Source organism: Schistocerca americana, chromosome 4 (genome assembly GCF_021461395.2).
Source record: "Schistocerca americana isolate TAMUIC-IGC-003095 chromosome 4, iqSchAmer2.1, whole genome shotgun sequence".
Lineage (NCBI taxonomy): Eukaryota > Metazoa > Arthropoda > Insecta > Orthoptera > Acrididae > Schistocerca > Schistocerca americana.
In genome coordinates this window covers 596,893,452-596,916,568 of record NC_060122.1, presented here as the reverse complement: position 1 = coordinate 596,916,568, position 23,117 = coordinate 596,893,452, and the positions used below count along the sequence as shown (strand labels likewise).

At 39.3% G+C, this 23,117-nt stretch overlaps 1 protein-coding gene across 1 annotated transcript in view; it reads right to left on the bottom strand.

The window, feature by feature from the left end:
- The window catches only part of LOC124613640 (sodium/potassium/calcium exchanger Nckx30C), a 1,525,550-nt gene that overhangs the window by 4,948 nt on the left and 1,497,485 nt on the right, over nucleotides 1–23,117 (bottom strand). The window contains exon 10 of the mRNA XM_047142355.1: nucleotides 19,437–19,573. Within this exon, the coding sequence (XP_046998311.1) occupies nucleotides 19,437–19,573 (137 nt within the window). The remainder of the gene's footprint in view (nucleotides 1–19,436; nucleotides 19,574–23,117) is intronic.

Here is a 23,117-nt window from a genome sequence, read left to right as displayed (position 1 = left end):
TTTAGGAAGACCATAGAGTCTGGTGGTACGCTGCCATGTGGTCTTATCCATTCAATGATCTCTGGATGTAATGAGGAAGAATTCGGGAGTGTACATCTCTTCTGTGGCACACATGCTGTAAGGTCATTGGCAATCTTCCTGTAAATAGTATCACTGAGTAGGTCATTCATCTTCTCCAAATACAAACTATGAGGTAACAAAACTTTATTTACCTTTATCAGCCTTCAGCACCGATATGTTTGGGTCCTCTCTGAGATTACATTGTGCAGCCCTTTCTTCATAGGTTATGTTACTGTGTTGAGAATGAGATTTCAAAAGAGCATGGCAAGTTTCCATTCTTATTTCTACACCAGAATCCACAAGAAGGCATTGTTCCCATAGGAAGGCATTTACAGCTTCAACACCTCTTACAAAACTTATCAGAGGTAGCACATTTGGTTTAGGTGCAAAATTTAGTCCTTTACCCAATAGAGACAGCTTCAAATCATCTAAATGCTTCTCTGTGAAGTTAACAATGGAATGTCATGCAGTTATTTCCTCTGGTGATGGCTGTTGTGCCACCAAACAATCAAATTTTGACAACTGCCAAGAACTTTCATCCTTATACACTGAAGCACCAAAGAAACTGACGTAGGCATGCATTTTCAAATACAGAGATAGGTAAACAGGTAGAATATGGTGCTGCAGTTGGCCATGCCTATATAAGACAAGTGTCTGGTGCCATTGTTAGATCAGTTACTGCTGCTACAATGACAGGTTAGCAAGATTTGAGTGAGTTTGAACGTGGTGTTATAGTTGGCACACAAGTGATGGGGGACACCATCTCTGAGGTAGCAATGAAGTGTAGATTTTCCTGTAGGACTATTTCATGAGTGTACTGTGAATATCAGGAATCCAGTAAAACATCAAATCTCCAACATTGCTGCAGCCAGAAAAATATCCCGCAAGAATGGGACCAATGATGACTGAAGAGAATCATTCAGCATGACAGAAGTACAACCCTTCTGCAAATTTCTGCAGAATGAAACATCATTGATATGGGCTTCTGGAGCTGAAGGCCCTCTCATGTACCCTTGATGACAGCACAACGCAAAGCTTTACATCTCTCCTGGGCCTGTCAACACCAACAGTGGACTGTTGATGACTGGAAACATGTTGGCTGCTTGGAAAAATCTCGTTTCAAATTGTATCGAGTGGGTGCACATGTGTGTGAATGGAGATAACCTCATGAATCCATGGACCCTACATGTCACAGGGAACTGTTCAAGCTGGTGGAGGCTCTGTAATGGTGTGGGGAATGTGCAGATGGAATGATATGGGACCACTGACATGTCTGGAGATGACTCTGACATGTGACACATACATAAGCATCCTGTCTGATCACCTGTGTCCATTCATGTCCATTGTGCATTCTGACGGACTTGGGCAATTCCAGCAGGACAGTGCAACACCCACATGTCCAGAATTGCTACAGAGTGGCTCCAGGAACACACTTCTGATTTTAAAAACTTCCACTGGCCACCAAAGCCCCAGACATGAACATTAAGGAGCATAACTGGGATGCTTTGCAATGTGCTGTTCAGAAGAGATCTCCATCCCCTCGTACTCTTAAGGATTTATGAACAGCTGTGCAGGATTCATGGCATCAATTCCCTCCATCACTACTTCAGACAATAGTGGAGTGCAAGCCACAATGTGTTGCAGCACTTATGCGTGCTCGCGGAGGCCATACACAATATGTGTACCAGTTTCTTTTGCTCTTCAGTATATATCCAATCAAACTTGGCTGAAGTCTGTCCAACAACCAATCCCATGGTACAAGAGAGAGAAGCGCTGCAATCTTCATGTGTAAGTGGAATAGTTCTTCTGAAATGGTATCCAACTTTTGCCTTGTATAAGAAATTCTCTCCTTATCGTAGAAGGTAAGTTAATGGAGTTTTTGCATCATCTTAACTCCTTCAGGAGAGCATTTGATTTACTGTGGAATAAGCGGAAGATGGTTGTCTCCCATTCCTGTATGTTTTGATTAGACGGAAGAGTGATGGCTCTCTGGGACATTCTGTTTATCCTAAGCCCACTCACACTGATTTGTATTTGCACTTTTCAATTTGCCATCACCCATTCCAAACCATGAGTGTGCTTAAAACCCTTGTACACAGGGCCCATACACTATCAGATGCAGATTGTTGGATACTCAATCCTGCAAATTAACAGGGCATTCTCAGCTGACACCAAGAACTGGGAAATGGATAAACAGGAGATGCACCAAAAGAGTCCCAAGCTTTTATTCCCTTTGTTGGAAATATTCGCTTCAAAATAGCAATAATGCTTAGTAATTTTCAGGTGAAAGGATTTTCCGCCCACCACCTAAGATTTTGGACCTGTTGGGATCAGTGAAGGATAACTTGTTATTGCGGAAGGTGGGAGTTTACAAAATACCTTGCCAGTATGATATGGCCTGTATAGGATGAACAACATGCTTAGTGGAAAAATGTTGCACAGAACATAAAAATTGCACTCACCTTCAGCAAGTCTGCAATTACGGAATACCGTATCTCCAATGGACATTCAATAGAGTATGATGAGACATTAATTTTGGCCACAGTAACATCTTCTTGGGACTCCATTATAAAATAATCCCTTTAATATGCATCTTGGAAAATCTAATGAACCATGACAGCAGCTACCAGCTGGATAATGCATGGAATTCCACCATTTCTGAAATTTGCTCCAGACGAATACTTAATTATACTTTATGTAGTTCTCTCTGTCATGGAGTTTTACTTCATAATGATAAATCACCCATTTTGTTAGAAATTATGGAGGAGTCACTTAAAGATTCACAGTTGGCTTTGAGATATTTTTAGAATCTCCCATTTATCACTAGTTGAAAAGGGTATTTTGTCTCCAGTTCCCTGTATACCTCATGTTTTATAATGATCAAAGTGGTTTCTTTTTCCTATGAAATGAGTCTCTTGCTTGTAATGTGATTAACTGCATTAATTACTTGGTCACCTTTTTTTGTCTATACTTTCAAATTTAAGAAATTTTGGGCGAGGATTAATTTCTATTTTTTTCTTTTTCATGTTAAACACTCCAATTATTTTTGTTACATGTGATTTACTTTTATGAGATCACTTTCTAATGTTGCACAATGAAAATATTCAATACATTTACTCATAAAAATTGAATTCTTATATTATTGTAGCTGACTTTAATTGAAGTATGTTTGGTGACTGATTATGTAGTGAGACTCAGTTTTTTAATAAACACTTCCACATATTTTCTTGCCTAAGATCTCTACATTTGGGTAAGTTTAATTTTGGTATACAAAGAGAGTTGCATCATCTGATACTCCTGCATCTTGAGTATTTTTTTCATGCTACGTAATAGTTATCACTACAGATAATAGTGTTACTTTGATTATGAGTGTTCGGTCACATCATTATGAAACGCAAAAACATCTATAATACTGATGCTTCAGCCATTCTCTTCAGGGTGACTAACTGCTGGATTCTGGTGAATGATCTCCCCCTATAAACTGTCTTGTTTTGATTGTCAGCTGGCGGTCAACATCACATTCTGGGATGCCAATGGACAGTTTGATGTAAAGATTTACTAGGAGGGGTGATTACTGCCTGTGCCACACTGGCAGGTGATTGGTGGACAATAGCAAATCAGCAGCTTGTTTCTAAGACATTAATGCTGCGTGACAGTTCTCTTTTGGCTGCTTGTTCATACTGTTGAACCTGGATCATGTGGAGCTGTTGGCTGATGAACACACATGGCCTGTTGGACTGGGATTGCTGGCAGCCAGGACGGATTACTTATTTCTGTCCTTCCTGTTCATGCTGTTGGTGTATTTAGTGGTTTTGATAGCCTATCTTATTTTTCACTACTGCATCCTTGGCTGCCGAGTGAGCACACAAGGCTCTTGAAAACTGGTAGATTGGCCACAGTCCTGATAGTATTCAGCTATAGTTGAATTGTTATGTTGCCCCAGCCATAGACAGTGTTCATACTCGAACATGTAAATGATAATAAGTCTCCTGATTTCATCAATGTAGACAATCTAGCATTCACATCAATGTTCGTAGGTGCCTGCAGCTTCGAGAGCAGCTACAGAATTCCTCTTGGGCCTCAACACATCTAGGATCTTATGGCTGTTCTAGAACATTGTTTTAATTCTTCTGTGGTGCAGCACCATGCCTACATGCTTGCTGTTGCTTCTTGCATAAGTTAAGAGAGCAACAGGAAGAGGTTCTTCTGTTCCGCTGTCTATACTAGTACTAGCTATTGATCTAATGGTCACTTGTAACGTAAAATCTCTGTATATCCATGTGCTGCAAGAACAAGTACCAGCAAACATCTGCAACTTGGCACAACTGTGTTTCTCACCGACATACTTTACTTGGCTGTGCAAATTCCACGAGCAGACACTCAGAGTGATAATGGGCTTCCCCCTTTCACCCATAATAGGTGATGTATTCATGGAAGCATTCATTCAGACAGTGCTAAGTTCCATGCTGCTGCACCTACATTGTTGGCTGAGGTACATGGATGACATTTGTCGTGCTACCTGCCCAAGCAGCACAGGCAATAGCCAACCGTACAGCCATCTACCCACGGCAATATTTATTTCAAATTATCCAACTGTATCATAGAATGTGACATTGGTAGCTACTTGAGAACTAATGTAAGACAGGAAGCCATAATTAGAACATAGCAGTTAATCAACCTGAAGAGGACTACTGCATAATGATCAAAATTGTGGTATTTTTAGTTGTTTTAGTGTTTCAAAAAGATGTGGTCTAATACCCAAAATTATTTTATTCAAATTGACTCTTGCAGTGGAATCTTACAAACTTTATTGCTGTTATTCTTGTACATTGGTCAAGATTTAAATTTATTGCATCTTTGATCATCAGGTACTGGTAACATGAAGCACATTGGTCATAAGCACAGTAACTGCAGGAAATGTATAAAAGCTAAGTGTGTGCAAGAATGGAGATTATTTCCATAGAGCACAGAAAACAGCTCCAGTATGATGTTCTGGGCAGCTGAGTTTAAAGATCTCAAGAAGTGTGGAGGAAGTAGGTGTATGGGGAGTGGTGAGAGAAGAGAGTGGTAAGGAAGAGGAATTCCAGAGGAATGACTTTATTTATTTTCTATTATGAAAAGGAAAGATTGCTACTCACCATATAGAGGAAATGTTGAGTCACAGAACAGATCACAGAACAGATGTAACAAAAAGACTGCCATACAGGTTGACCTTTTGGCCAAAAGGGTGTTTCCTAAAGTAGAAAACACACATACATTCATGAAGGCACACCTCACACACACACACACACACACACACACACACACACACACACACACACACACACACACGCACACATGAGACCATTGTCTCTGGCCATTGAGGCTGGGCTGTGAGCAACTGCACCTGATGGAAGAAGCAATCTGGCTGATGGAAGTAAAGAGGAGGCTGGAGCAGGGAGGGGGAGGAATATAGAATAGCAGGTTAAGGTTGGGGGAAGGTAAAGTGCTGCTTGTGGGAGCATGCAGAAGTGTGGTGGTAACAGGGTAGGGCAGCTAGGTGCAGTTGCGTGGGAAGGGGAAGGGGAGGGGAGGGGAGTGGAAAAGAAGAGAAGTAGAGGAGAAAAAGAAATACTAGTGGGTGCATTTGTGGAATAGAAAGCTTGTACTGTTCGAGTGGGGGCAGAGAAGTTGATAGGTGGGTGAAGGACAGGGCCTAATGAAGGTTGAGGCCAGGGGGGGTTTATTGGAACGTAGGATATATTGCAAAATTCAGAAAAGCTGGTGTTGGTTTGTGACTCAGTACCACCCAGGACAGCAGCAACTGAATCACATTTTCAGTCGTGATTTCAACTATCTCTCATCATGCCCTGACATAAGGAATCTCCTACCCACTATTCTTCCCACCCCTCCCACAGTGGTATTCCACTGCCCACCAAACAAACCTATGCAACATTCTCGTCCATCCCTATTCCACTCCTGATTCCTTCCCCTTGCCTCATGGCTTATATCCCTGCAACAGACATATTTGCAGGACCGTACATCTTCCCACCACCACCACCTATCCCATTAATGGCAAGACTACCTGTGAAAGCAGTCATATGCTGTACACATTAAGCTGCAACCACTATGCTGTGTTCTATGTGGATATGAAAACCAACAAGATGTCTGTCCGCATGAATGGCAACCAACAAACTGTGGCCAAGAGACAGCTGGACCACTCAGCTCCTGAGCATGATGCCCAACACAACATTCTTCACTTCAGTGACTGCTTCACAGCCTGCACCATCTGGTTCCTTCTTAACCGCACCATCTTTTCTGAATTGCACTGGTGGGATCTCTCCCTGTGATGTATCCTGTGTTCCTGTAACCCCAGTGGCCTCAACCTTCATTAGCCTCTGTCCTTCACCCATCTATCCCCTCCATGCTCCCACTGCAATGCTACACAGGTTTCTGTTTTCTCCCTTCAGGCACAGTTGCTCACAGCCTGGCCTCAGTGGCCAGAGACAGTGGTCATGTGTTTGTGAGTTGTGCTTGCATGAATCTGTGTGTGGTGTATATGTTGGAAAAAGACATTTTGACTGAAAGCTCAACATGTATGGCAGTCTTTTTGTTGTGTCTATCTGCTTAGCAGCTTCTCTATAATGGTGAGTAGCAATCTTTCTTTTTCATAGTATTGTCATTATCCCATCCTGGATTTTCCATTGTTTTATTTATTTTCTGTGTGTTCATCAATTGCTTAGCATCTTCTGGTCTTAGCAACCAGTAATCTATTGACATTAATTTTGTAGTTGCAGAGGTCTGTTTGCAGGTAGCATTGTTACTTGTCATACAACAGGAATCTACAGTGCTTAAATTGTGACAACCAGATAATTTTTAAAATAATGTCTAATCATATGTCATCTTGAATTTTATCGATTTAAATAGATTTCGAGTTTCTTGCTTTATGTTGCATCAAAATGAAGAACAACACTTTCAACTATAGACAAAAAGGCCAAGTCTACATGAAATTTGATTTTTTTCTCTTGTTTTGAGATTGTATAAGTCACAGTTCCAGCAAAGCTCATTTTTATTATTAGCAAAAAATTTAATTTAGGGTAAATGTATTGGGAAGAGGGAATACAATTTTGTATATGTTTGAAGGGGCCTCTATAAAATCACAGGTATCTACCATACGAAATATTCTTGCTCTTTACCTTTGCTGAACAACTACTTTGTGGCATAAAATGTTTCACGTACCAATAAACACCCAAATACAAATGCATTAAATTTACTTGTGAAGACTCTGTATGCCCCACCAACAGACATTTATTTTAAAAATGCAACACATAAGGATATTACAAAATTCATTATTTCAATAAAAAATAGTAATTGTGTTGGGTATGATGATATTTCCAGAAGATTATTAAAATCTTATGCTGAGTTGAGAGTATTTCCCTTAAACAGGTCAGTAAAAAGTAATTATGTTATAAGTCACATTTTCTGACGGACTTAAATATGCAGTAGTAACCTCTACTTATAAAACTGGAGACAAGCAAACCATCTGTAATTATATACCTATTCCTTTCAAAGAGTGCTTGAGAAAATGGCTGGTGATAGAATACTGACTCATTTAACCAAGCAGAGGTTGTTAACTGCCTCTCAATTCTCTCAATTTGGTTTCAGTGAAGGATTCTCTACAAAGAAAGCAATACAAGGCTTAATTCATTAAGTGCTGTAAAATCTGTACAAGAAAAATTAACCTATTGGAATATTTTGTGAACTTACCAAAGCCTGTGATTATGTGACTTACAAAATTAATATAATTTTGTATAATATTTATTTAATATCATTTACATATATTAACAACAAGAGAAGACCCAGTATCAAACCCTGTGGGACTCACCACCCTACACTCCTCCGTTTCTGGTGGTTTAGTCAATGAAAGTGACTCTGTGCTTTCTGCTATGAAAACTACATCCATCTATTGTCCACACATCTATTTAATTTTATCTTCATCTCTTTTAGTGGAAAACAATATGCAAAGTGTTGGAAGCATACAGAGAACACAATTTTAAATTCTTTATTTTGAGAGTTTGATGTTTAGATCTCTTCCCTTCTTCTCATTAGTTCTCTGTTGACATTGACATGGGCAGTGTTTGATTCTTTTATTGGCGTCTTTGTCTTATGATAAATACTTAATCAGTCCACATTTTGTTGTTGTTAACATCTAACCACCATAATCAGATAAACAATTTTCTATCGTAACATGTAAATCGCTGAGATAATAGAGAAATAAACTGAAGGCTTTCATCAAACACACTAGGTGTCCAGAATCAGATCTATACTCTGCAGTGGAGTGTGTATTGATATGAAACTTCCTGGCAGATTAAAACTGTGTGCCAGACCGAGACTCGAACTCGGGACCTTTGCCTTTCGCGGGCAGGTCCTCTACCATCTGAGCTACCCAAGCACGACTCCCGGCCCATCCTCACAGCTTTACTTCCACCAGTTTTACACTAGGTGTCCTCAGTCAATGTCATTTGATGTAAAATCAGTGTTAAAGTAATGATAATGAATCTTCAATTAAAATGCATTGCGGTAGTAATGCTGTCTTAAACATTTCATTGCATATGGCCTGGATTTTCCATTGTTTGTTATTGCAAATTAAAATATTTTCATCTACATCTACATCTACATCCATACTCCACAAGCCACCTGACGGTGTGTGGCGGAGGGTACCTTGAGTACCTCTATCGGATCTCCCTTCTATTCCATTCTCGTATTGTTCGTGGAAAGAAGGATTGTCGGTATGCCTCTGTGTGGGCTCTAATCTCTCTGATTTTATCTTCATGGTCTCTTCGCAAGACATACGTAGGAGGGAGCAATATACTGCTTGACTCTTCGGTGAAGGTATGTTCTCGAAACTTTGACAAAAGCCCGTACCGAGCTACTGAGCGTCTCTCCTGCAGAGTCTTCCACTGGAGTTTATCTATCATCTCCGTAACGCTTTCGCGATTACTAAATGATCCTGTAACGAAGCGCGCTGCTCTCCGTTGGATCTTCTCTATATCTTCTATCTACCCTACCTGGTACGGATCCCACACTGCTGAGCAGTATTCAAGCAATGGGCGAACAAGCGTACTGTAACCTACTTCCTTTGTTTTCGGATTGCATTTCCTTAGGATTCTTCCAATGAATCTCAGTCTGGCATCTGCTTTACCGACGATCAACATTATATGATCATTCCATTTTAAATCACTCCTAATGCGTACTCCCAGATAATTTATGGTATTAACTGCTTCCAGTTGCTGACCTGCTATTTTGTAGCTAAATGATAAAGGATCTATCTTTCTGTGTATTCGCAGCACATTACACTTGTCTACATTGAGATTCAATGGCCATTCCCTGCACCATGGGTCAATTCGCTGCAGATCCTCCTGCATTTCAGTACAATTTTCCATTGTTACAACCTCTCTATACACCACAGCATCATCCGCAAAAAGCCTCAGTGAACTTCCGATGTCATCCACAGGGTCATTTATGTATATTGTGAATAGCAATGGTCCTATGACACTCCCCTGCGGCACACCTGAAATCGCTCTTACTTCGGAAGACTTCTCTCCATTGAGAATGACATGCTGCGTCCTGTTATCTAGGAACTCCTCAATCCAATCACACAATTGGTCTGATAGTCCATATGCTCTTACTTTGTTCATTAAACGACTGTGGGCAACTGTATCGAACGCCTTGCGGAAGTCAAGAAACACGGCATCTACCTGTGAACACGTATCTATGGCCCTCTGAGTCTTGTGGACGAATACCGCTAGCTGGGTCTCACATGACTGTTTTTTTCGAAACCCATGCTGATTCCTACAGAGTAGATTTCTAGTCTCCAGAAAAGTCATTATACTCGAACACAATACGTGTTCCAAAATTTATGCTGATAAACTGTAAACTGTCTGCAATGTTATCATTTGTGTTTCCAAATCCACATTTTTGGCACGGGATTCAAGGAACTATTCAGTATAATATTCATTAACCAGAAGAGCTTCTGAATTAAAACCAGTTCTTGTATATATAGTCACACCCCATTTCTTTTACTGGTACTACATTAATATGACATTAGCTACAGATATCTGCTTAATTTCAGTGAGACCCAAGTGATCTTCTAACACAAGCGACACATTTGCTTATACTTCAGTTATCCTTTCATTTCACTAAACTATCTCATGCTCTAAGGGAAGATTCAAAATGAGCATTCTTTAAGTCTTTACTTTTTCCAAAAATGCAGTGTACTGCTTTATTGATTGTGTTTTCAGCTATAACTGTTGTGGCCCACTTAGATTTGGGTGCGCAGCCATAAGGCGTGTCACAAAAGTCAGCAGACGCAGCTAGACATTCGACAACTTTCAGAAGCTACCACTCATGGAGATGCGCATTGTCTTGTCTGCACACTCTATTGGCTGGCTAACAGCTGTTAGGCCAGCTGACAGCTTTTGCAGATGGCCCATCCAGTTCAAACTCAGTAAACTTTTACCTCAGCATATTAACCTCGCTGTTGTGCGCCCTAAAACACTAATAATCATCATCATAATCATAATACCTCAGCATATGTATTACTGGACCACTGTAGTGAGCCACTCCATGACCAGTATACCCATTGTAATAAGTTGTTTTCTACAGTTAATGAGGTTTGTCATGTCAGTCATTATGTGGTGTTCCATTGTAGGATTATAAGAATAATTATTCTGAATTTCCTGCATTTTGGGAACAGCTGCCTTACCATTAGGGTATTCAAGATGCTTCTGGGCCTGATCCAAATTCTCAATGTTATTCAGTGTTCCTTCCTATAAGCATGACAACCACTGTTGCAAGCTGCATCTTGCAAGTTTTCTTTCACTGTGCTACTGCCAACTCTGATCGAAACTTCAAGATTCCAGCTCTCACAGCAGCTTTCTTTGAGGTACTTGCTTTTCTGATAATTTTGTTACATTTATTTATAACACATGTAAGCATAAATTGTAAGTACAGCCTACAGAAGTAATCTGGGGTAGCTAATTCTCTCTGTTATGCATATCTTGACTTGATATGCATCCCTGATGGAATTTACAGTACATGATAAACAAAACAAATCATTCTGTTCCTTTTGTCTTGAACCTTCCTTAAAACATTCCTAAGGTAAGTCTGGCTGGTTCTTATCCTCTCTTGTTTTGTCTCAAAATTCGCTGTCTTTTGCGTATTTCCTTGCCCAGATTCGTTTATTTTTTAGTAGACCAGTTGTCCATACCAGTCCTAGATGAAAGTGAATAAAAGTATTGCATCTTACTGTGTGTGTGTGTGTGTGTGTGTGTGTGTGTGTGTGTGTGTGTGTGCGCACAATACTCAGTCTGTTACTGAGATTGTCTCCTTAATATCTATGAGATTTCACATCCGTTGCCATCCAGCACAATGCATCTTCTGTTTCAGTGTTGTTCATCTTTTCAGTTTTTTTCCATGTGTCACCAGAAATCTTTGTCTCCAGCTGTTTTGTGATAATGGAAGCTGATAAATGAATCTGACATTCCATTAAGAAGTTAACTGATAAATAATCAATTTATTTGGGTGTTTTTGTAAGTTAGTAAAAGTTTGTAAGCATTATTGTTATTGTTATTATTATTATTATTATTATTATTATTATAGCTAATTTTCACATGTGTCTCATTTACGCATTAGTTGTTCATACATCAGAAATTCATTCCCTGTGCAAACCTTGTGACTTATAACTTTAGAAGTATTTGAAAACATATCTCATTAGTCTATAATAGAGGGAAACATTCCACGTGGGAAAAATATATCTAAAAACAAAGATGATGTGACTTACCAAACGAAAGCGCTGGCATGTCGATAGACGCACAAACACAAACATACACACAAAATTCAAGCTTTCGCAACCAACGGTTGCTTCATCAGGAAAGAGGGAAGGAGAGGGAAAGACGAAAGGATGTGGGTTTTAAGGGAGAGGGTAAGGAATCATTCCAATCCCGGAAGCGGAAAGACTTACCTTAGGGGGAAGAAAGGACAGGTATACACTCGTACACACACATGTATCCATCTGCCTAATGTGCGGATGGATATGTGTGTGTGTGTGTGTGCGTGTGTGTGTGTGTGTGTGTGCGTGTGTGTGTGTGTGTGTGTGTGTGTGTGTGTGTGTGTGCGAGTGAATACCTGTCCTTTTTTCCCCCTAAGGTAAGTCTTTCCACTTCCGGGATTGGAATGACTCCTTAGCCTCTCCTTTAAAACCCACATCCTTTCGTCTTTCCCTCTCCTTCCGTCTTTCCTGATGAAGCATCCATTGGTTGCAAAAGCTTGAATTTTGTGTGTATGTTTGTGTTTGTTTGTGTGTCTATCGACATGCCAGCACTTTCGTTTGGTAAGTCACATCATCTTTGTTTTTAGATATATCTCATTAGTCTTGAAGACATGTTCCTCTAGGAGATGTGTCCTGACTTTGGACAAGTTCATCATGGAGATGGATGGAAATGGATGCTTCCTGTTTCTGGGCATTCTGATGAAGAAGAATCTGGATGGCTTGCTGGAAGAGAACAGATATGGACCCATATTTAAACACTAGGGGTTGCTAACATCACAGTACAGCACCCGCAATCCTGGTGTAACTGTGACATGAAAGGTCTGCCTGTCAAGTTACAGCATTTACAAGAAACCTTCCTCAAGTGTGGCAACTCTGAGATGCATAAAAATGTTCTCTCCAGATGAGCAAGAAGAAGAAGTAGTCAAAATAGGAAAGCAAATTTCTGGAGTTCCTTCTGTATGTAGGGCTACACATCGCCAAGATTTTCAGGACACTAGAGTATACCACATAAAAACCATATGGTAACCATGACACAAAGTTAACCATGATACAAAGTTAAGGATGTGGGGATCAACTGTAGCTACGGATGCCTGGCATTTATAGTACTATGCCTGAATGTAGCCAGCTGTACATCATGCAGTTGCAGCACTTTATCTCACAGCACTGTGGGAAGCACACAAGAATTTTTTTCACATCACCTAAGACTAACAAGTCTCCAGCAACAGAGTACAGCATCAAAGAAGAACATGTTTAATTTTGAACAGACAAAGGTGACGTGTCATGATAAAGGGTTCTAGGGCTCTGACTTCAAAGACACAGAGAAAATATAGGGAAATGACTCTCTTGCCACTTGGGACAGTGATGTTCAGCTAAGTTCTTCATGGAATGCAATCTGTCAATAATGATCCCATCTGAGAGTAGCACAGAAAGTGGACAGACATTCTTGTATCCTGATTTAGTTAGTCATCTATTTTGACAGCATGACTTTATAAAAGAACATCCTCCTCTAGCATTGTTTTGCCTCAACAGAATTAGTCGATACCAGAAATACTTTTCAAAGTTTGAACAGGTCAGTGTTGTCTTGGCCTTTTTTCTAAAAAAATATTATATGATTTTGTACACAATGTATTGTATTTCAAGCTAAAATTTGTGAAAAGGAATTACTTTGTTTTTTTAGTTACCAGTGGTATGTACTAGCTCTGAATGTACAGTTAAAATTGTTCTTCTTTTGGATGTATTTGGAATTACAAAATATTTTGCACACTTAAAATTTCTGTTACTAATTAAGCAATCTAGTGCTATTTATTGTATTTTTCTGGATTCATTTATAAAATAATAATCTAATCTAATAGAAATTCATTTGTCAAGAAATATTGTAAACCCTTTGGAGTATTGTTATTACTGCAGAATGAAGTAGTAGTAAGCATGTCTCTGATGTGATCAGATGTATTTTGGATGAACAATGTAATTTCAGCTTTGTTAATGTGAAAATTCAAAAGACAATGTGATATAGTAAAATGCAATGCAAATAAACATCGAAAAACAAAAATTCTGCACAGACATTCTTCAAATTAATTAGCTCAGTTGGACAATGAGAACCTAAAATGTGAAAATTTCAGCTTCAAGAATCAGACCCCTAGACATGAAGAACTGGTGCCAACTGCACCAGAAAAGATAGGTCGTAGACATAAGCAACAACAGAGGAGGGATGGGTAGATTGCAATTTGACATATCATTCTTCCTCCTCCTCTTCCACCTCTAAAAGCATCACAGACTGTGATAGTCTCTTCTGCATGTACATAACTAGCCTAGCTTATACTATCCCGGTATAGGAGATTGTAGTCCAGTGGCTGTAATACATCATATGCCACAGTAATCATACACTGCATCTGAAGATAACGAGTATGAAACTTGTTCAAAAATTGCTTTGGTTCTGCTGCCACTGAGCTGATATTCTGGGAAGATTTCATCAGTGAAACACACTGAGAATGTCTGTATTCTTGTATCCTGCTTTAGTTAGTCATCTATTTTGACAGCATGAAACTTTGCTCATGACTGTTTCATTTGGTTCATGACCATAAAATATATATTATACAGGGCAAATCATCTGAAATTTGCACCGCAAATATTGCGGAAATGGAAAGTACTATTGATGTGTGGTTTTCACAGAATGGATTGGTCGTCAGGAACTTGTATTACTAGCCAACAAACAGATTGTAATAATACTTAGAAAGTGTATTTTTGTGCAAATGTACACTTATTTAAATGGAAAATGCCTATTGGAATTAACAGACTAAAAGTAGGGTAAATTAGAATGCCATTGGTATTTGTTGCCAGATTATAGTGCAAGTCATGTACAAGACATCATATTTTGAAAAGTTTCCACACTGACACTTGCTGTGCCACTCAACCTGTGTAGTTGCTAGGTATGATATTTTTTCGTTCGCTTCCAGCATAATTGTGTGCTCCTTGAGTGCACTGTGACTAGCTAGTCAGTTAGTGTGTGATAGTCCAAGCAGTAGGCCATGAGTGGACAAGGGGATTTGTTGTTGTTGTTGTTGTGGTCTTCAGTCCAGAGACTGGTTTGATGCAGCTCTCCATGCTACTCTATCCTGTGCGAGCTTCTTCATCTCCCAGTACCTACTGCAACCTACATCCTTCTGAATCTGTTTAGTGTATTCATCTCTTGGTCTCCCTCTATGATTTTTATCCTCCACGCTGCCCTCCAATACTAAATTGGTGATCCCTTGATGCCTCAGAATATGCCCTACCAGCCGATCCCTTCTTCTAGTCAAGTTGTGCCACAAATTTCTGTTCTCTTCAATTCTATTCAATACCTCCTAATTAGTTATGTCATCTACACATCTAATCTTCAGCATTCTTTTGTAGCATCACATTTCGAAAGCTTCTATTCTCTTCTTGTCTAAACTATTTATTGTCCACGTTTCACTTCCATAAATGGCTACACTCCATACAAATACTTTCAGAAATAACTTCCTGACGCTTAAATCGATACTTGATGTTAACAAATTTCTCTTCTTCAGAAACGCTTTCCTTGCCATTGCCAGTCTACATTTTATATCCTCTCTACTTTGACCATAATCAGTTATTTTGCTCCCCAAATAGCAAAACTCATCTACTATGAGGTGCATTCAAGTTTTAAGGCATCAATGTTTTTTCTAATTAAGTACTCACCCAAAATCGATGAAACTGGCATTACTTCTCGACGTAATCGCCCTGCAGACGTACACATTTTTCACAACGAGTCTGTTTTGACCACTGGAAAATCGCTGAGGCAATAGCAGCACGGCTGGTGAATGTGCGGCCATGGAGAGTGTCTTTCATTGTTGGAAAAAGCCAAAAGTCACTAGGAGCCAGGTCAGGTGAGTAGGAAGCATGAGGAATCACTTCAAAGTTGTTATCACGAAGAAACTGTTGCGTAACGTTAGCTCGATGTGCGGGTGTGTTGTCTTGGTGAAACAGCACACGTGCAGCCGTTCCCAGACGTTTTTGTTGCAGTGCAGGAAGGAATTTGTTCTTCAAAACATTTTCGTAGGATGCACCTGTTACCGTAGTGCCCTTTGGAACGCAATGGGTAAGGATTACGCCCTCGCTGTCCCAGAACATGGACACCATAATTTTTTCAGCACTGGCGGTTACCCGAAATTTTTTTGGTGGCGGTGAATCTGTGTGCTTCCGTTGAGCTGACTGGTGCCTTGTTTCTGGATTGAAAAATGGCATCCACGTCTCATCCATTGTCACAACCGACGAAAAGAAAGTCCCATTCATGCTGTCGTTGTGCGTCAACACTGCTTGACAACATGCCACACGGGCAGCCATGTGGTCGTCCGTCAGCATTTGTGGCACCCACCTGGATGACACTTCTCGCATTTTCAGGTCGTCATGCAGGATTGTGTGCACAGAACCCACAGAAATGCCAATTCTGGAGGCGATTTGTTCAACAGTCACTCGGCGATCCCCCAAAACAATTCTCTCCACTTTCTCGATCATGTTGTCAGACCGGCTTGTGCGAGCCTGAGGTTGTTTCGGTTTGTTGTCACACGATGTTCTGCCTTCATTAAACTGTCGCACCCATGAACCCACTTTCGACACATCCGTAACTCCATCACCACATGTCTCCTTCAACTGTCGATGAATTTCAATTGGTTTCACACTACACAAATTCAGAAAACGAATGATTGCACGCTTTTCAAGTAAGGAAAACATCACCATTTTAAGTATTTAAAACAGTTCTCATTCTCGCCGCTGGCGGTAAAATTCCATCTGCCGTACGGTGCTGCCATCTCTGGGACGTATTGACAATGAACGTGGCCTCATTTTAAAACAATGCGCATGTTTCTATCTCTATCCAGTCCTGAGAAAAAAAAATCGGAGGCCTTAGAACTTGAATGCACCTCGTACTTTAAGTGTCTCATTTCCTAATCTAATTCCAACAGCATCACCTGATTTAATTCGACTACATTCCGTTATCATTGTTTTGCTTTTGTTGATGTTCATCTTATATCCTCCTTTCAAGACACTGTCCATTCCATTCAACTGCTCTTCCAGGTCCTTTGCTGTCTCCGACAGAATTACAATGTCATCAGCAAACCTCAAAGTTTTTGTTTCTTCTCCATGGATTTTAATTTCTACCCCAAATTTTTCTTTTGTTTCCTCTACTGCTTACTCAATATACAGGTTGAATAACATCGGGGATAGACTACAACCCTGTCTCACTCCCTTCCCAACCACTGCTTCCCTTTCATGTCCCTCGACTCTTATAACTGCCATCTGATTTCTGTACAAATTGTAAATAGCCTTTCACTCCCTGTAGTTTACTGCTGCCACCCTCAGAATTTGAAAGAGAGTATTCCAGTCAACATTGTCAAAAGCTTTCTCTAAGTCTACAAATGCTAGAAACGTAGGTTTGTCTTTCCTTAATCTATTTTCTAAGATAAGTCATAGGGTCAGTATTGCCTCATGTGTTCCAATATTTCTAAGGAATCCAAACTGATCTTCCCCGAGGTTGGATTCTACCAGTTTTTCCATTCGTCTGTAAAGAATTCGTGTTAGTATTTTGCAGCCGTGGCTTATTAAACTGATAGTTTGGTAATTTTCTCATCTGTCAACACCTGCTTTCTTTGGGATTGGAATTATTATGTTTTTCGTGAAGTCTGAGGGTATTTCGCCTGTCTCTTACATCTTGCTCACTAGATGTAGAGTTCTGTTAGGCCTGGCTCTCCCAAGGCTATCATTAATTCTAATGGAATGTTGTCTACTCCCGGGGCCTTGTTTCGACGTAGGTGCAGAAAAAGCTAACATGTTCATGGTGTATGGAGAGCTTAGGAAGAACACAGTTTATTCTTGTACAGTGTATGTGGCAAGATATCCCAATACATGTCAGTAATCTTGGCAATTATTTATCGATATCTTCAATCAGTTACATGAAAGTGTTATGTAACACCTAAACAACACAACATAAGGAAACGAGTGACCACAGACGAGGGGAAATTAATGTTCTTGCTGCTGTTGCAGTCGATCTGCATGTCACACACAGTTGCATAAGGAGACTCTTCAGAGTCAGGCAAATGTCCTACACATTTTACAGTGACATAGGTTCTGTCTCTTATCACATCTCTGTCCATCAAGAGCTACAGGGAAATGGTTATCAGAATTGTGTTGACTTCTGCACTTGGGCATTAAGACATGACACTCCAGATGTATCATGTATATTGTTTGATGATGAAGCCATATTTACCAATCATGGCCAGGTATACCACTGAACCAAGCACTGTTGGTCTGTTAACAATCCCTATTGGCCTCAACAAGTGGAGCTTCAGTGTCCATGGGCTGTAAATGTGTGGTGTGGGATAGTGAAGCATTGGTTCATAGACCTGTTTTTCACAGACGGAACACTGAATGTGCACAATCATCGCAACCTCCTAACAGACCATCTTCCACGGATGCCAGAAGACATTCCTCTGTGGACTAGGAGGAACCTGTAGTACTAACATGATGGCTGCCATCCCATAGTGCATGAAGTACTGCAGCAGATTTTCATGAATTGGTTCCAAATTATTGGATTGGATGTAGAGGACCTGTACCTTCCCCAGATTTGATGCTTGTAGACATTTTTCTGTGGGGAAAGCTGAAAGATGGTGTCTACAAGGACATGCCAAGTACACCTGATGATATAGATGATATACAATGACACATTACTGCAATCTGCTTGGACATCTCCACTGAAATGCTAGCATGTGCACAGCAGAGATTCCATGCTAGACTGGAAGTGTGTATTGCCACTGCCGGTTGTCATTTTGAACACAACCTGTGATGGTCAATTGTTTCATTACTGGTCAGATTCCACATGACTAGTGTATGGACTTGTGTTGTTATTTGGTGTGTGCTGCCACAGGTATTGTACAAGTGTCAGCGTGGGAACTTTTCAAAATACAATATATTGTAAACAACTCACATTAGAATCCTTCGACAAACACCACTGACATTCTCGTTTACCGTACTTTTAGTTTGTTAGTGTCAATAAACAAGCTTCTATTAAAAAAAGTATTTTTTCATTCTGGAAAAAAGTATTATGTTTGTGCAAGAACTACACTTTCTAAGTATTATTACAATCTGTTGATTGACTGACAATACAAGTCCCTAACTACCAGTCCATACTGAGAAAACCACATGTCAATAGCTCTTTCCATTTGCATTATATCTGTGGTGCACATTTTACATGATCCACTCTGTATACTTCTTTGCAAACATTACAACTCGCATTCCATCAATTGCATGATTGTAATAACCCACTCAAGCTTCAAGCTTTTAAGACAAATATGACTGGCTGCTTATGCAGTAGACTACTTTTTGTATGACAGATGTTCACTACATGCAGTGGTACATTCTGATAATATTTATGGCGCAGACTTTAGTAGCAGTGAAACTTAATGGAATTTTGTCATTGATGTCACCATGTCTCACCCTTCTAATAACTATCATAACTGCTTGCTTTTAATGATTTAATTATATACTCTAAATATATTTTGTCTTCTGTTATACATACCCAACAGTTACATCAAATATGTTGCTGCCAACTGATGAAGATACAGCCATATCACCAAAACCTTTCCGTGCTACAATGACACTTGTTATTAGATCTGGGATGGAAGTTCCAGCTGCAAGGAATGTGAGCCCCATCACCTTTAATAGAAATACAGTTAGTAAGTGACACTTTGTTACATGTCTCTACAGGATTGGAAAAAAGTGTGAGCTGTATGTCACAGTTGACAATCTGTAACATGAGGAAGTACATCACAGTTATGTTTTTACATGTCATATTATTCTGAATTACAGAGATATCTCCAAGAAGCAAGTAGATCATACCAAAAATTTGGTACTTTATTTAACTTGTGAATATTCAAACCAGTTATTGGAAACTGAACTTCAAGATTAGAGAAATTTGAAGTATGATGATGTGATCTAGGAGCAGAAAACTGGAAAGTGAGGAAATTATGTGGAGTGTGTTGGAAGGTGAAGGTGAGTGTATATACAAATTGAGAAAGAAGGAGGCAGCACAATATAATAATGTATGAGGAAGAGATCATCTGATATTTGAGTAGAAAAATCTTATCATTTTATTAGGAAGATGTAAGATTTGCTGTTGGGAGGATGCAGAAACTTGCAGAGAAAATGAGACTACAGCACAAAGGACAAGTAGAAATATTAGTTGAAAAAGAAAACTATGAAATGTTGCCATACCAGTTTACCATTTTGAAGTTATTAACTACTGTTTACCAGTGTGGAAGAATAGTGTTTTGTGGAAAACTTTTTTGGCATTAATGAGCTCAGGATATCCTTCCCTTGATTCCACATATTCCTTCTCACATCTGCTGCTGTTGATGCAATAATACACTGAAGTACATAAATTGTGAGGGAATCTTAGGGGGCTTGGTTCTGTTTTTGAGGTGCCTTAACCAATCCATTTTTCAGTGTACACTAAAAGTAATGTTTCATCTTATGTGGTTCCCTCTTCTTTGGACAGTATACCAATTCTACTCTAGCACTGATGGAAACTTACTTTATTTCTGTGTTTAATTCTCTGTGTTAAACAAGAATATCTCTTCCTCCACAAGCCAATATTTGCTTCCTTTCTCCTTCTGCATTTTTATTAGATACTACCTTATGGAAATCCTAAATAGAAGCTATCCAATACTATTTTCAGCTTTTGGTTGACATTAATACCTGTTAATGCAGGGTTCATCTTCTGCTTACATACTTTACCAGGATTATTTTGGAAGTAAATATACACAGAAGTCTACGTTCACTTACAGATGATTATTATAAATATCACACTCCTACATAAACGGAGAACTAACTTTGGATACAAGACTTACTGAATTTTTTATGCACGTCGTGAACAATGTCCAAATTTATACTTATTCCTTTTTTCATTGTTTCACTTAAAATGATGGTGGTAAAACTTGAGTAATTACATTGTTAAATTCTCATATGCTCATATAATATTTGCAACAACAAATTTATTGTAATATGTGTGATTAATATTTCAAGAAATCAAAGACAGTTCATGTCATATGATTATTATTTTTGTTGTATTTTTCAGTCCAATGAATAGTTCAATGCAGCTAATCTTTCATACAGCTGTATATTGTTTCACCTTTGACAGAAAAGAAATTGCAGTTTATCATGTATTGGATTATACAAATCTGTGGTATGCGACTGGTGGCAAATGACATTAGATGTAGTCTTACAGACCATGAGGATACATAGTGTGAGCTCTGAGTTGGCTATATTCTGAACCCATACTAAACCTGATTAAGGAGTTACTACATTCCAAAACAAAATATTGGGCTTCCTTGCTTACAGTAAATCGACATAAACTACAACACAGTTATGATTTAGAGCAATTGTTTGTGACACTTCAACTTGTATTGCTTTTTTTCTGACTGTGTGAAAATCTGTAAGGTTTTCTGCAGTTAATCAGTACCTGGAGCTTCACAGTGCTACATGGCATTTATAATCCTGGAAAATAATATTGTTCTCTTTCCAGTTTTATAGTTATGTGCACTACTCTGGATACCTAAGTAAGTCTGGTGCAGCTGAGAAAAGCCAGATATCGCAGATTTCACATGCCAGAAAATTTGAGTTGTCCCTCTCATGGCACTCAGGTAGAAGCAAAATTCCATAGCACCATCACATTACTATTGGCACATGATGCTTGTCTGGAATTTATGGTAATGGAAAACTGGTGACTTTCACATCATACCACCTTAGAAGCCTTAGTTATCCAAACCAGCTTTTAGTTTGTTTTGATCAATCATCATGAGTTTTTAATTTTTTGGTGTCATTTATGAAGCAATTTTACCTTAAATATCATGTGGTGTGTCAAAAATATAGCTACAAGCATGAGGAAATGAGATTTTGTGTGGGGACTGGATGAAAAAATGGGATGAATTTCACTTATTGTTCATAGTCAGTACTACGCAACAACAGTCTTAGTCACTGTGTGCATTTTTGAAAACTGCTGTGTATCCAGTGTAATTCAGGGAACAAAACATCAAAAGTTACAGGCCTGACACTACATCTTTTTCACATCATATCAAAAATGAGTCTTGTTAGCATCATGGCGAAAATATAAAACTGTTGGGGTTCAAGGAAAACACTCTTACATTAATTGTTCTAAGAGCTGTAAATGAAAACTTTTGCCATTGTTAACGTATTGTATGGCAAGCTTGCTGATGATGAAATTAATGGAGAGCTAGAGGAAAAGTGCTACTTGAAGTTATGTAATATTATTTACCTGACAGTTTTGGAAATTTTATGAAAGGATCTGGTTGGTAGATTATGAAGCGCGTAATGGACTGATGAAGATGATGTAGCATTGTGCTAAAGGTGACAAATATAAAGGGAAGATGTGGTGGGTGACAGACAAAAACACATTGTATGGGCCAAAGAATGAATCAGAAGAACTCCACTCTCGATACACTGTAAGGCTTATTGTATCAGTGGAGAAAATGGTTTAATTGTTACAACTCAGGATATGACTAGGTAACCAAAATGTTTCTTCTGAAGTGTTTGTAAGAAGACCCTTAATTTTAAATACTGTGTAAGGGCAACACTGCAAAGTATGGGATAGTCTACAGGGGTGAAATACAATGGGGACTTTGAGTGCCCCAGGCCAATATGGTAACTGTGAAGACCCTGTAGGAACTCTTAAAAAGTCACAGCTAACAGTGCTCTCGTAAAGCTGTGATAGGCCTAGCTAACCAACAACCAGCTTTCAACAACAGAAGTAGCCTCAGAGATGATGGATATAAAAGACAATGACCCTGCAAGGCAAATTAGCTAAGAATTGGAACTCTGAACATTGGAACACTGACAAAAAAGGCAGAGGATATGATGGAAAGGAGAAAACTAGATATTTTAGACATGGCAGGGACAAAATGGAAAGGAGGAGGCAGTAGGGAACTGAGGAAAGGTTACATGTTTTGTGTTGGAAATAAAGAAAGAAGACAAAAGGGAGTGGGAGCAGTGAGGAATGGTCTAAAAGAAGAGATACAGAGGGTAAATGACAGAATAATGAAGACAGGCAATGTCAAAGGGAAAAAGTATGGAGATGGTTCAGGTGTATGCCCCTCAAGTGGGCTGTACACCTCAGGAGGAGGAGGACTTTGAGGAAGAACTGCAAAAGCAGTTGAATGGACAAAGGATAATAGTCATGGGAGAT